At 38.4% G+C, this 14,465-nt stretch overlaps 2 protein-coding genes across 4 annotated transcripts in view; one reads left to right on the forward strand and one right to left on the reverse strand.

The window, feature by feature from the left end:
* The window catches only part of LOC148186880 (uncharacterized), a 15,078-nt gene continuing 613 nt past the window's right edge, over positions 1 to 14,465 (reverse strand). For all 3 annotated transcript variants that reach the window (XM_088089043.1, XM_088089041.1, XM_088089042.1), the window contains exons 2-3: positions 2,157 to 3,300; positions 1 to 747 (exon numbers count right to left, since the gene is read on the reverse strand). In XM_088089043.1, coding sequence (XP_087945169.1) covers positions 2,753 to 3,205 — 453 coding nt within the window. In that variant the 5' untranslated portion in view covers positions 3,206 to 3,300 and the 3' untranslated portion in view covers positions 1 to 747; positions 2,157 to 2,752. The remainder of the gene's footprint in view (positions 748 to 2,156; positions 3,301 to 14,465) is intronic.
* The window catches only part of LOC121955123 (serine/threonine-protein phosphatase PP1-beta catalytic subunit-like), a 9,503-nt gene continuing 7,308 nt past the window's right edge, over positions 12,271 to 14,465 (forward strand). The window contains exon 1 of the mRNA XM_042502938.2: positions 12,271 to 12,388. Coding sequence (XP_042358872.1) covers positions 12,337 to 12,388 — 52 coding nt within the window. The 5' untranslated portion in view covers positions 12,271 to 12,336. The remainder of the gene's footprint in view (positions 12,389 to 14,465) is intronic.

Here is a 14,465-nt window from a genome sequence, read left to right on the forward strand (position 1 = left end):
TGTGGTGGCAAAAAGGCTGGAAAGCCGTTTATTGTTTAGTTGTTTTTGCAAAACAGCAGCAGCTGGCAATGTCAACACAAGGAGAGGGCGAAGGGTGAAAGCAAATACTAAAACAAACAAAAGAAAGCTGTATCTACCCAATCCAACCCACAGTTTCATCTAACAGGGATCTAACTCAGAAATAGCTTACCTGTCTGCACTGCTCTTTTATTCTAACCAAGAAAACACAGAGATGCAGCCACCCATAAAACCTAGTGTGCTATACAGAGTTTTACTACGGTGCGGTGCAACGGCAGTATGTAGGCTACTATTAACAAAAGATACAAACACAAAACTACTCTATAGCCCAGCTCCTTTTACAACTCGAGTGGTTCCTATCAGTCAACATGTACAACAATTGAGCTGAACAACACAACCTACAGCAAACAACAATTACATAAATGACACAGCACCGAGGCGGACTGCTCACATCAAATCACAGCCGCCACTGACTTAAATAGTCATCAGGAAAACATGATTGGAGCAAGCACTCGTCAAAAGGGAGGAAGGCGTGGAAAGGAGGAACCAGCCGCAGGTGGGAGTCTCCGATGACGTGGTGAATACCTGATGACAACATCGTCCCCAGTCACACTGTAGAACTGAACTGACTGCCACAAGCCCCAAACTCACGGACAACCAAGGGAAACGCCAGTGCCCGTAAAAAGTAGGCGATGTTGAAAAATGTCAAGGTCAAGGTCAAGACAGTACCTGAAAACAACATGTAAAAGCTTTAATAGCTTGTAGACCTGCATCATAGTATACAAAGTGGGGAAAAGGCCATAAACTTCATAATTTAGCATGATGAAAAAATCGCCAAAACGCCATAGTACAGTATGTCGCAAAAATATCAAAATTTGACAAGTCAAGAAAATACCTGAAAACAACTTACAATAGCTCTAATAGCTTGAAGAGACGTGTCATGTTATACAAAGTGAAAAAAAACCAAAATGTCACAATTTAGTATGTTCAAAAATGTCAAATTTTGACAGGTCCAAAAGATGCCTGAAAACGACATATTATAACTTATAGAGACACGTCATAGTATGCAAAGTGGAAAAAAATCATGATTTAGCATGTAGAAAAAAAAATGTTGTATTCAGCCATTTTTCCAACATGCTATAATATGACATTTTGGGCCTTTTTCGTCATTGTATGATTTGAGGTGTCTTGACAAGCTATTATGTGATGTTTTCATACGTTGTGTTGACCTGTCAAAATCTGATGTCTCTCGACATACTATATTATGTCGTTTTCAGACATTTTTAGACGACATACTATACTGTGACTGTTTTTTCATAATTGCGAGAGAAATACTATATGATGAGATTTTGTCCTGATTTTGGATGACTTACTATATTATGACTTTTTTTTCCATGATTTCAAACGGCATACTATACTATGGAGTTTTTAGTTATTTCGGACGACATACTATACAATGACTTTTTTTTACGTGATTTCCGACGACATACTATACTATGATGGGTTTTTTTATGATTTTGGACGACATACTATACTATGATGTTTTTTTTTTATGATTTCAGACAACATATATACTATAATGTTTTTTAGTGATTTTGGACAACATACTTAACTATGTATTTTTTCTTAATTTTGGAGGACATACTATACTGACTTTTTTCATGATTTTGGAAGACATACTATATTATGACGTTTTTTTTTCATAATTTTGGACGACATAGCCCAGTGTACTACTCCTTTTTTGTTGCGCATGTGTCAGTCTTGTCTACCTGTCAGAGGCCCTGCCACGACTTGACTTTTTATCCGGTTTTAAATAGTTTTTGACAAAATTTTGTTGATACACTTTCAGCTCCTGGTTGTTTCAAACATATTTTTTAAGCCCGGTAAAGGATTCTTGTTATCGGACTTAAATCCTGTTTAATGCGCTAGCCTCTGCTGGAGCAGACAGGGAAGAGTGAAAGCAACTTGCGATTTGCGATTCCTAGCGCCCAACAAAACCTGTTTTTAATACAGCTCTTTTAGCTATCCTTGGGATTACTCTTATGTCATTTCAAGTTTCACATTTTAACGATCGTTTAATGCTTGGAAGGAACTCCACTAAAATGGTGAGTGTGTTGCCTGCAAACACCAATACTCACAATTAAGATCCAGCGCCTTAAGTCCGAGCTTCGAAAAAAGGCCAGCTGTTGGAGAGCTTTGTTTCTGTTGCTACCGCCCAGGCAACATGTATCTCCTTTTCCCGATTTGCCAGTCTTGCTGTCCCGGTGGCACAATCACCTTCATGTCCGGTGTCATTGATAGTCTCGGCTTTTGCGGCAACCCTTTCCTGTCTGACCTTGATGTAAGCCCTCTGAGACTGCCCGTCCCTGAAGGTCCAGCAGCGGAGATCAGCCGGTCGGCCATGGGAAAGATGGATGCAGAGACAGTGGGCACCACCACCATCACCACTGCTCCACTGAACCCGGACACCACAGCACTGAGACTGCCACGAGAACTAAGCCCATGGGCCTGGCTCACAGCTCCAGTCCTAAGCCGCCCCAGCCGTCCTGGACTGAGGTTGAGCGTTGTGGCCGTGATGTGGTTGTAAGGAGGGTTTCTCTTCCTCAGTCCTTTAACCCTCTCCAACCGCTTCACCTCTCTGGTGGATTTGGCTCCGGTCCATCCTGGCGTTGCACCTATGGCTCCTACCGTCACCGACGTGCACACCCCACCACTGGTCGGGCTGCACACTCCATCACAACGAAGAACCGCCACAGGATGCTGCCGAAGGCCGTCGGCAGACGCTCAGGGGGTCCTCCCCGGGGGGAGCCCCTTCGCCCCAGTCCGCCAGAACTGGCCGACCGTCCTCCACCTTCATCCACTTCACGGGCGGAGCGATCACGGCGACCATCATCCTGTCCAGATCAGGATATTTGCCTCTCCAACAAGGCGATCCTGAAGGATGAGCAGGACTCTCCTCCACTTGTTCAACACACGCAGCGGAGCTCCGCACACAGGCGCTCTTCCACGCCAACACCGGAGAGTCGCGGTCAAACCGGAGCCCTCGGCTGCCTCCACCACACCGCGGTCCCGCTCCAGGTTCTCGGTCTGCTCCCACCACAGTCATCATCGGAGACTCTATCATCAGGCACATGAAAACACAATCCTTCACCACTCTGTGTTTCCCCGGCGCCACCGTCAACGACATAGCCTAGCTGACGAGATCCGTGGCGCACTGGAGGCACACGCCTCGCTGGTAGTTCACGTGGGCACCACTGATATTCAACAGCAACAGTCGGAGATCTAAAAAAAAACAATTTTTTATCGGTCATTTTAACATCCTGAAACAATGCAGAGTCAGAGTTCACTGTCATCATCCAAAGCCTTACGTGATTGACTACCGACCTCACGTGACCCAGGTACACCCTCCACTACCCTCCATAGCACCTCTAGCTCCCCCTGCAGTAAACCCACGTCCAGTAACCGTCCAGTAACCATTCAATAATCCCAGTCATAATCACCACCAGACAGAACACCTAAAGATCAAATGGAGTGAATTTTTTTTTTTTTTCCATAAATGTTTTATTATGTTTTTTTTCAAAGTGAAACAATTTTCAATTATACTCGTAATTACAAAGTAGTTCAGTATCACATGTTTTGTACAAATATATAGACCAAATATAGAAAAAAAAAAAAAAAAAAAAAAAAACAATAAAAAAAAAAAAAAAACCCAAAAAAAAATCATAAAACAAAATAAAACAGGGCCTTTCACAAACATTACTTCTTTGGAGTTTAGGAGGTAATCATCACTAGATACAGTGCATGGCTGCAAGGATTCAAAATTGGTCAGGTCATCAGAAACATCCAAATCCTTTAATAAAGTCAATAAAGGGCCTCCAAATCTTTTCAAATACATGTTGTTTTGATTTATGAATATACGTTATTCTTTCCAAAGGTAGGCTAGTTAACATCTGTTTTAACCATTGGGAAGTGCCAGGTCCATTCATATTTTTCCAATTTAAAGCAATACATCTTTTTGCTATCAATGAGCTGAAATCAATAAAGGTACTTTCTGCTTTACTAAAGTTATGTTTATCCGGATATATAGCCATTATAAATAATTTGGAATCCAGCGTGATCTGTTTTAAAATTATCTTTTCAATTACGTTTTTCACTTCTATCCAAAACATTTTTACTAGGCCACATTCTACATTGCAGTGTATTAACGTACCTTTTAAGCCACATTTTATACATATCTGGTATGTTCCTATTGTACTTATTTAATTTCACAGGTGTTGTATATATACGCATTAGCCATTTGAATTGTAATATCCTTAAGCGACTATTAATTGACATTGTATGGACTTTACTGCATGCCCTTTCCCAATCCTGTTCATTGATATTGGCAGATAGGTCTTCGTTCCAAGAAATTAATTTCTTTGTCGAATTTTCTGATGTATTACATAACAACAAATTGTAAAAGTCTGAAATAATATTCCTTCCTTAAAGCATTCTTTATAAACAATTTTTCCAGTTGTGTATGAGGAACCTTATTAAGACCACCTTGATTGGTATTGACAAAACTTAACTGTAAATATTTGAAGTAGTGTTTTCTGTCCAAATTAAACCTCGATTGTAGTTCCCCAAAGGACATAAAAACATCTGACTGTGGAGGTAAAGGTTACAAATCGTTTTCAGTCCCCTTGATGCCCATATTTTAAATGTTACATCTGCCCTCCCAGGTATAAATGACTGATTACCCCAAACTGGGCTAAACTGTGACAAAAAGTTTGACTCATTCAGGTATTTTCTGACAACATTCCAGATTTTTACCATGTGTTTCAGAATCGGATTTCTGATCTGTTTAAGCATTTTTTTTGCCGTGTCAGAATATAGAAATGATGGAGGAGGTGATTTTAAATTATGTGACTCCATCTCTCTACCCAGTGTGGATTAACTTTTTCTGAAAAATAGAATGTCAGAGAGCCGGGTTGTGTAGCCCAGTAATACCACAAAAATTAGCATTTTAACCCCCCCATCAAATGGCAAATAGAGGAGGGAGAGACGGAGTTTTGGTTTACCATTGTTCCAAATAAAACTGGTTACAACATGTTTTATCCATTTAAAGAAATCAGAAGGAGGAGGCAAAGGAATATTCTGGAATAGATACAACAACTTTGGTAGTATGGTCATTTTGAGAACATTAACTCTTCCCATCACCGATATAGGCAACTTCATCCACCTGTCAACTGAATTATTAATTTCCTCTTTTATTTTTTCATAATTAATTTTAACAGTCTGCTCTATATCTGGCACTATCTGTATCCCTAAATATTCAAATTGTTCTGTTATTTTAAAATTAAAATGTGTTATTTGTGGAGCAGGATTTGCTCGTTCTGTTGTATTTAACAGTAAAATGGAGGATTTAGTATGGTTCACTTTATAGCCCGAGATAATTCCAAACAACTGAATTACTTCCAACACTGCCGGGATTGAAGAGCTGAGCCTTGACAAAAACAAGATCACATCATCAGCAAACAAAGAAATCTTATGTTCGGTGGGGCCTATAGTAATTCCACAAATCTGAGAGTGTGCACCAATAGTCAACTAAATGGCTCAACTGCTAAAGAAAAAGAGCAGGGGAGAGAGGGCATCCCTGTTTCCATAACCTCTCTTTGATTTCTATTGGCTTGGAAAAATTTTGTTTGTTAAAATTTCTGCTGTAGGCTTACTATAAAGTATCTTAACCCATTTTATGAAATTGTTTCCCATTCCAAATTTCTCTAGAACCTTAAAAAAGATAGGGCTATTCAACCCCATCAAGGCCTTTTCAGCATCCAGTGACAGGAGAGCCGTATCTTTTTCCTCTTTTTTATAATAAAGGATATTTAATACCCGTCTTACATTATGGAACCCTTGTCTCCCACTTACAAAGCCATTCTGATCTTTATTTATTATGTCAGGAAGTATTTTTTGAATCCGCCTTGCTAATAATTTACAAACAATTTTAAGGTCAGAGTTGAGAAGACTGATAGGTCTCATATTCTCGCACTTGTTAGCAGGTTTACCCGGTTTTGGAAGGAGAATAATTAATGCTTGATTTAAAGTATCAGGGAGTGCATCCTTTTCAAATGTTTCTTTAAACATGTCTAGAAGTGGTATTAATAATTTATCTCTTAAATTTTTGTAAATATCTGCAGGAATACCGTCTGGTCCTGCTTGTTTACCTGATTTCATTCCATCAATGGCTTGTGCTATTTCCTCTTTACTTATTTCTAAGTCTAAGTTTGCTTTGGCATCGCCTGAAATGACTGGGATATTTAACCTGTTTAACGCAACATTAATGTCCTGTAAGCTACAGTTTTTTTGGCTTCATATAATTTCTGATAGTAATCCCAAAGGCATCATTGATATCTTTTTGGATTTACTATTGTTTGGCCTTTGTCAACAATTGACGTTATTGATATTTTGGTTTCCAACTGTTTAATTTGCCACGCCAATAGTTTTCCTGCTCTGTCCCCTTGTTCATAAACGTTTGTTTCAGCCTTTAAAAGACTGGATGCTGCTTGAAACTTGATTGTTTCCATATTCCGCCTTAAAAGCAATAATTCCTTTTCGGCTTCAGGATCACTTTTTTCAAAGACTTTCTTTTGGGTATATTTTATTTTGTTTTCCAAGTGTAGTTTATCCTGCTTTGCTTTTTAGATTTATAACCTATATAACTAATAATGTGCCCTCTAAGAAAATGCTTTAAAGGTATCCCACTTTGTACATGCTGATGTTTGGTTAGTATTTATTTGAAAAACTCATCTATTTGCTTCCCCTATATAATTGACAAACTCCCTCATCCTGCAAACCATTTATGCTGAAAACGCCATCTAGGTGGATCAGTACATATCGTTTCATCCCTATAAACTAAGCTTAGAACGGAGTACATGATCTGAAATTACAATATTGTCGATAAACAATTTTTTTACCTTAGATAATAAATCAGAAGAGATTAAAAAAATAATCAATCCGTGAGTATGTCTGATATGTTGCAGAGTAACATGAGTAAACTTTGGTTTGTTGGTGTAATTCTCTCCAAATGTCAAGCAATTGTAAATCTTTCATGAATCTTTTATAGTTAATCTGTTGTTGTTATGAGATTGGTCTGTACCTGTAGACCTATCCCAACTCGGAGCAAGCGTGACAGTTAAAGTCCCCAGCGATTAGATATTTACCCGCAGTGTTGCAAGCAAAAGAAAACAGGTCCTCAGAGAACCCTGAGTCATCTGAGTTAGGGCTGCATACACATTTACCAAATTTAAGTTTCTAGCAACATGGATCCTTGAATGAGCAAATATCTGCCCCTCTTGTCTTTAATAACATTGTAGACACAGAATGGAACTGATTCATGTATTAGAGTCAACACTCCTCTTGACCGTGGAAGAAAATGCTGCTGTATATACACCACCCTGCCACCTTCTCCTAACCCTTTTTTCATCCTCCTCCACTAAATGTGTCTCTTGCAGAAGTATAATTTTAGAGTCCATGTCCTTTAACTTCGTCATGACTTGCTTTACCTTTTTAAAACTCTGAAGTCCCCTGCAGTTCCATGTAACAAAATTAATATCTTTTCCATGTACCATTTTAACCGTTCAAATTAAATTTAACGAAAAGTTGAATGCTACCTCGCTCATCCAAGTAAATGACACATAAAAATAGAACAACATTTTTTCTAAGAAGCTTATAATGGCCCAACACAAGAACACGTCCAACCGGAACAAACCCCCTCCCCATTCCCCACCTCTGCAGGTAACCCTCCCTCCTCTTTACACCTCCCGTTAGTGCGTGTGGCTGTTCCACACTATGTGAGGAGCAGTCTAACCACTCTACTCTAACCAAGACAAAACCATACAACCCTGCTGTTTCAGCTTAACTGGAAGTAATTGTTTACTCTTTACCGCTCATCTATAGAGTAATTTGCATGAAAAGTCAGTCTTCATTATATAAACGTCTTACATCCTAAAGATATACGCAATAATGCCCATAGGCACCAATACAATCTCTTTGGCTTTGTGCAGACATCAAACAGATAATAAACGAAAATATAGCTCGGCTTATGAAAACTAGTGTCCATTCTTCACTTTAACACAGTAATTTAGGATTACTCACTGCTGATACAGAAGGTCATTTCAGTCCATCATATTATTGTCTTCTCCCTTCTTCTGAATCTTGTTTATCATCACACGTGCCTCATCCGGGGACATAAAGGAATAAGTCTTCTCCTGGTATGTCACCAGTAGCTTCCCTTGGTGAGTCACGCCGTGTCTCAGTCCCAGTTTACGCAGATCTTCCCGAACAGAGTCAAACCGTTTCCGGAGCTGCTGCACACCTGCGGCAAGGTCCGGATAAAGCCGGATCCACTGTCCTTCGTATTGAATGTCCCCTTTAGCCTTTGCTGCGTTTAATATAGCCTCCTTATCCCTGTAGTTGAGGAATCTCATTATCAGTGTGCGGGGCGTCGCGTTGCCCTCTCTCCGTGGTCCGATTCGGTGCGCCCTTTCTATGAGCACCGGGTTCTGTAGAGTGATGCCCAGGACCTCCGGTAGCCACTTTTCCAAAAACTTACATGGGTCTCTTCCCTCTGTAGATTCAGCCAAATTAATAAGCCGAACATTATTTCGTCTTGAACGTGTCTCCAAGTCCATTACTTTGTCCTCCAAGGTTTTCTGCTTCGACTCCAATGTGTCAACTTTAGCCCGCAGGGTTTCAACTTCGTCCTCGTTGCTAGAAATGCGCATTTCAGCTTGTGTCACCCGGCCGACGCAGTCTTTAATATCCTCCCGAATGTTGTCCAAATCACTTTTAATGGCAGTAACTATGGATAGTATTGCATCCACTTTGCTGCTCTGGGATCTATCCTCACCCATTTCCACCATCGTAGTTGCGGGAGGGGTGCTATTGCTAGCGTTAGCTTTCTGGGTCTCATCAAGGTCAGAGTCCGTCAGCTTTGGCTGTTTTACTTTCTCGCTGGTTTCTTGATTGACTTTAGCTACTTTAGGAGGCATTATTTCGTCCCCATAGACAATGCAAACTATAATATGCGGTATAGAGTATAAATTTTTGCAAGAATATAGCACGAACAGCGGAGCGGTCAAAAACACGTCTTGTTACATGGCCGCCTTAACCGGAAGTCCTCAAATGGAGTGAATTTTAATAATTTTAATAACCTCAGGCCTCTGTGCTCATACAACCCACCAGCTGAACCACATCACAAGAAAATCTCACCAATGACTCTGAATATGGTGCTTTTAAATGTGAGACCTCTTGTTTTTACCCTCTCTTTGTTTCCTTTATTATAAATAATTTTAACAGCAAACTTAGATCAACTTTCGACACAGTGGCCCCTTTAAAACTGAAAAAGGTCACTACCAAACCAACACCTCCCTGGAAGAATGATGAAATTAAAAATTAATGAGGAAATGTCAAGTAGCAGAGAGCAGATGAAGAAAGAATAAATTAATAACCAATTACCAGATGTTCTGTGAACAACTGAGTATCTAAAATAAGGCCATTAAACAAGAGAGACAAGAACATTTTCAAAACTGATAAATAACAACTGGAACAATCCAAAAATCCTCTTCTCAGCTATTGATCGTTTAATAAACCCTGTTTTTAATCACGTCTAGCAGTGTTTCAACTAACTTCACATGTGAAGATTTTGCAGCCCACTTCAGCGATAAAATAGAAACTATCAGACTGAATGTATGTCAATCACAGTCTATGAATTTTGGCACCCCAGAACCTTTTTTTATGTGAGGAAACACCAGAGAAGTTTGTCCTGGTTGTTGCCGAGATGCTAAGAAAGCTGGTTTCTCACTTAAAACCAGCAACCTCCTTCTAGATCACATACCCACATCCATTTTTAAAACAGTTTATTTTTAGATGAAAATGTTCTTAATATTGAAAACTATTCTCTTCAGACAGGTGTTTTCGACACTGCTTTTAGGACCGCTATGGTTAAGCCCTTTCTGAAGAGAAACAACTTGGAGCCCTCAGTTCTCAGTAATTACAGACAAGTGTGCAATCTGCCATTTTTAAGTAAGATTTTAGAGAAGCTTGTTTTTGATCATTAAATGATATTATGAACACCTACAATATGTTTGATAAATATCAATCCGATTTCTGGGCAAACCACAGCACTGAGACAGCATCGGTCAAAGTTGTAAAAGACCTCAGGTCAAATATGGATACTGGTCTTACTACACCTAAGTGCTGCCCTTGACACTGTAGATCACTCTATTCTTCTCAATACCTCAAAATTTGATTAGCGTCTCTGGTACTGTTTTTAACTGGTTTAAATCTTATCTCACAGATATGTATGTCATAGATATATGTCACTTTGGAAGAACATTCATCAAAAAGTTATTAAATAAACTACAGAGTTCCTCGACGTTCAAATTTAGGTCAGACACTTTTTAATCTCTACATGCTGCCACATGGAAACGTCATCAGGAAGCACGGCATGCACTTCCATAGTTATGCTGATGATACACAGTTGTGCATTGCCGTGTCTCCTGATGACTCAGGGCCAATTGATGCCCTTTTTAACTGTATTTTAGATATAAAATCATGGATGGCAGAAAACTTCCTTCAGCTCAACCAGGAATAGTTTGTCTCGGCACAAAGCAGATGTCATACAAAACTGCAGGCGCTTTATTAGTGAACAGGAGGAACAATAATATACTATCAAACTAAAACTATTAGGTAATACATTTTCTTCTACACATAATATTGGCTACATTCAAATTGATCATATACCCTCTCTAATTGACCCTTCACCACACAGACACTCATTCCAGCCCTTACCCCAATCCTCAGAACATGAAGGAGAAAGTTTCAGATAAAGCCCATCCAACGTAGGCCATGTAAAGTAGACATACTCTGCATAAAATAATAGAAAAACTTTACCACCTCGCAGTTGTATGCCTCTGCGAACCACTCAAGTTGCACTTAGAGTTTACACCAATGTCTGTGAAAACATGGATGCTTCACACACATCTTTCCCCTGGCAGCACAGACGATCTATACAATCAGCACAGTTTCACTGTGGGCACCAAAAATTAGTGTCCCCAACTAAGTATCTGACCAAATGCCCTCCCCTTAGCATTAGACTGCTATTTCACACCATACTGTGATTTTTTTTCAATAACATTTTTATGATCTTTCATATGACATTTTTCATGGTATACAAAAAAGATAGACTTATAGTACTATATAGACTTACATATGTAATTCTTTACCATAACTTTATATATAATAATAATAATAATTAGTATTATTGTTGTTGTTAATATAATTAGCCTATTGCTATTATTATATTTTCTAATTTTATTTTTAAAAATACAATCAAATAATAGCCCTTATAAATTTAGTTGAGAAAAACGTATATTATATTGAAGGCCTCTTTTACACGTCTTATTTTCTAATTTGTTCTTCGTAACATTTCTAATTTTTTTTTTCCACAGGCAAGCGAAGGTTCAACATAAAGCTCTGGAAGACCTTCACAGACTGTTTTAATTGTCTACCCATTGCTGCGATTATTGATGAGAAGATTTTCTGCTGCCATGGAGGTTTGTGAAGCATCTATTGTGAAACAACGCTGATATACCACTGAATAATTCAGATAATACATGTCTCTGTCTAATTAAATTGTGCCTATACACGGCTTAAGATTGGTGATTATCTCATGTGTCAGCATTCATTATTATTGTGGGGTGTAATATTTTATATAAGCAATATTTAATGATATAGTATTTTTAGGGAATGATTCGTGTATTTTTTCATTTTTTATGATTTTTCTATTTTATTATGGAATAACTTTAAAATACATGTAAAAGTTACTACAGGTGGTAATTGTGATGTTAAGTCATTCATTACATTATGACGCTATTGAGAAAGTACTTTTTGTTTTAAATCATATTTTTTCCACATCAGTACATTGTCTGTAAGTCAACAAATTGCCTTGCCATTTTTTATGATTTTTCTATTTCATTATGGAATAACTTTAAAATACATTTCCTCTGAAATTTAATGGATTACAAGCAACCTAAAGTAAACATGCAAATAAAAACAGGTGCCTCTAAATTGCTCTTAAGTGCAGTACTTTCAATTGAGGTAAATTAACTTCGTTATATTCACTGCTGGCAACTTGTGTGCCTCATTGATGTATTGTGCCTCACTGATGTATTGTGCCTATGTGCATGCCTAGTATGGCTAAACCTCTTTTCAGCCTACAAGTCAGTACGTGGGGCCAATTTTGCCCGGCAGCCTGCCTCTGTGAGTATCAGAAACATGGCGGAAAGCGAGTTGAACGTTGACAGCCTCATCTCTCGACTACTGGAAGGTAGGGCAACCCTGTGATAATCTGTCTTTCTGTGTCCTTTGTCAAGAACACGACTGGATCGTACGTTTGTGTTTACAAGCAGTGACTTCGGGACATGTTAAAAAAAAAATCATTTTAGCATCTCGCGGTCCTCGCTATCTGTGTTAACCAGCAACCCCGTAGCTAACGGCTGCGTTAAAAACTCTCTGCTCTAGAGTGAATGTAGACGTTACTACGCGTTACTATGATGTCACGGTCCCTTGTAGCTACCTATTCGCCAACACTGGATTACTGGTTAGTCCTGGCACTGTGCGTAAAAAAAGAGATTGGCGCAAAAAATATGCCAGATATAGTGCTGGCTAGGTCTGTTTAAGTAGTTAAGTAACACAGCGTTTTTTAACGGCTAGATTAGCCGAGTAGCGGTAGCGGGGTCCGGCAGGTTAGTGTTTTATCTTTAATGCAGCGGACGGAGACAGAACTATGGAATTCTGTGGTTGCTAAGTAACATTAACGGTTCTCATTGGCAACGGTTGGCAAGGCAGGTGGCTAGCAAGTCGGCTACAACCCCGGACACACCTCCCTTACGGAGGAAATCACTAGACCGATAATAACTGTTAGCCATTTCAGATTTATCTACAAATACGGCTTCATATCCTTTGAATTCTTTAGACTTAGACAAACGTTTGCTCCTTAGACATATTAAAATGACAAAACATGTTTTTTCTTACTGCCATTCCCAGATATACTGTAAAGAAATGGTAAAATAGTTAAAAGTAAGGAGTGTTAGCATGCATTTGGATTGGACTGGTTATAAAGGATAAACTGGAAATTTTGGTGATAATGACATTATACATTTAACTCAAAATCACATTTAGGAAAACACCTATTTTTAATGCTTCCCATTACAAATTACAGTTTAATGTGTCCATTTAAAAACTGCAAAAGAAATTTTTAGATTTATAAAACTACAAATTAATGGTGCCTCACTGTAAAAAAAAAAACTCTTTAATTTGAAACTGATGATGAATTAGTTGAATTTATTGTAATATTATTTTCCTTTGTATAATTTTGAATTTGCATTCATTGTCATATTTTGCAAGTATTTAATTTTCTTTTTTTAAAGTCTTAAAGGTCCCGTATCATAAAAGTCAGATTTCCTTGTCTTATTGAATATAAGGCAAGTATAGATGCTATATAAATACTGTGAAAGTATCAAAACACTCAATCCACAAAAAACCCACACACAGCCCGGATTCAGAAACCGTGCCTTTAAAGTCAGGATTTCTGTGAATTTGTGATGTCACAAGTACAGCCTAGTATATAAATAATTGAAAACCTGAAACATATACATGCTAAATGGGTCCCTTTGTATTTCCTGGCGGAATGTTTCACAGTGTGAAAAACAGGGTGTTTCAGAAAGAGGGGGTATATTAAGGCTGACAGTATGAAAAAAAATATTTTTTGAATATTAAAGCATATACATTTTCAAGAATGAGCATTTTTTTATGCCATAGGTCCACCATGATGAGACTGCACTGCTAGATGCTTTTGCCACACCAAACAGCTATAGCCAATGCTAAGACATTACTGAATGTTGTTTACTCTTGCCATGAAGCTGCCCTCTAGACTTTTTGTCCTGCTTGGACCACACAACCCTTACTCACTCACTTCCAGCTGAGCCAACAAGCTGTTCCGTCCTGGACTTGCCAGTTCATAACAATCCAATGTTGACTGGTGTAAATGGCATGTGTGCCCAGTTGCAAAGCTAATGCAATGGTCAGCTCTCATGCCCTCATGATATTGCCAAGAAATAAACATAATTAAAACATGCTACGACTCAAGAGTAATTGGTTTGTATTCAAGAACTAACAGTAGGCAACAACTAAATCTATGTTTCTGGAAGATTTTTTTAAATACACTTGTTAACATCAGTAATGCTCATAAATATCAATGTGAAACAGGCAGGTTACTTAGAATTAGTTGAGAAATGTACAAAATGCTTATTTTAAGCTATAACTCAGACTCTTCAATTATATATATTTAAATGAGCTGACATTTTTTTATTGTCAGAATATTGATTTAGCTTACAATCTGAAAA

This window comes from Plectropomus leopardus, chromosome 16 (assembly GCF_026936395.1).
Source record: "Plectropomus leopardus strain MGB_pleo_1.0 chromosome 16, ASM2693639v1, whole genome shotgun sequence".
Classification (NCBI taxonomy): Eukaryota; Metazoa; Chordata; class Actinopteri; order Perciformes; family Serranidae; genus Plectropomus; species Plectropomus leopardus.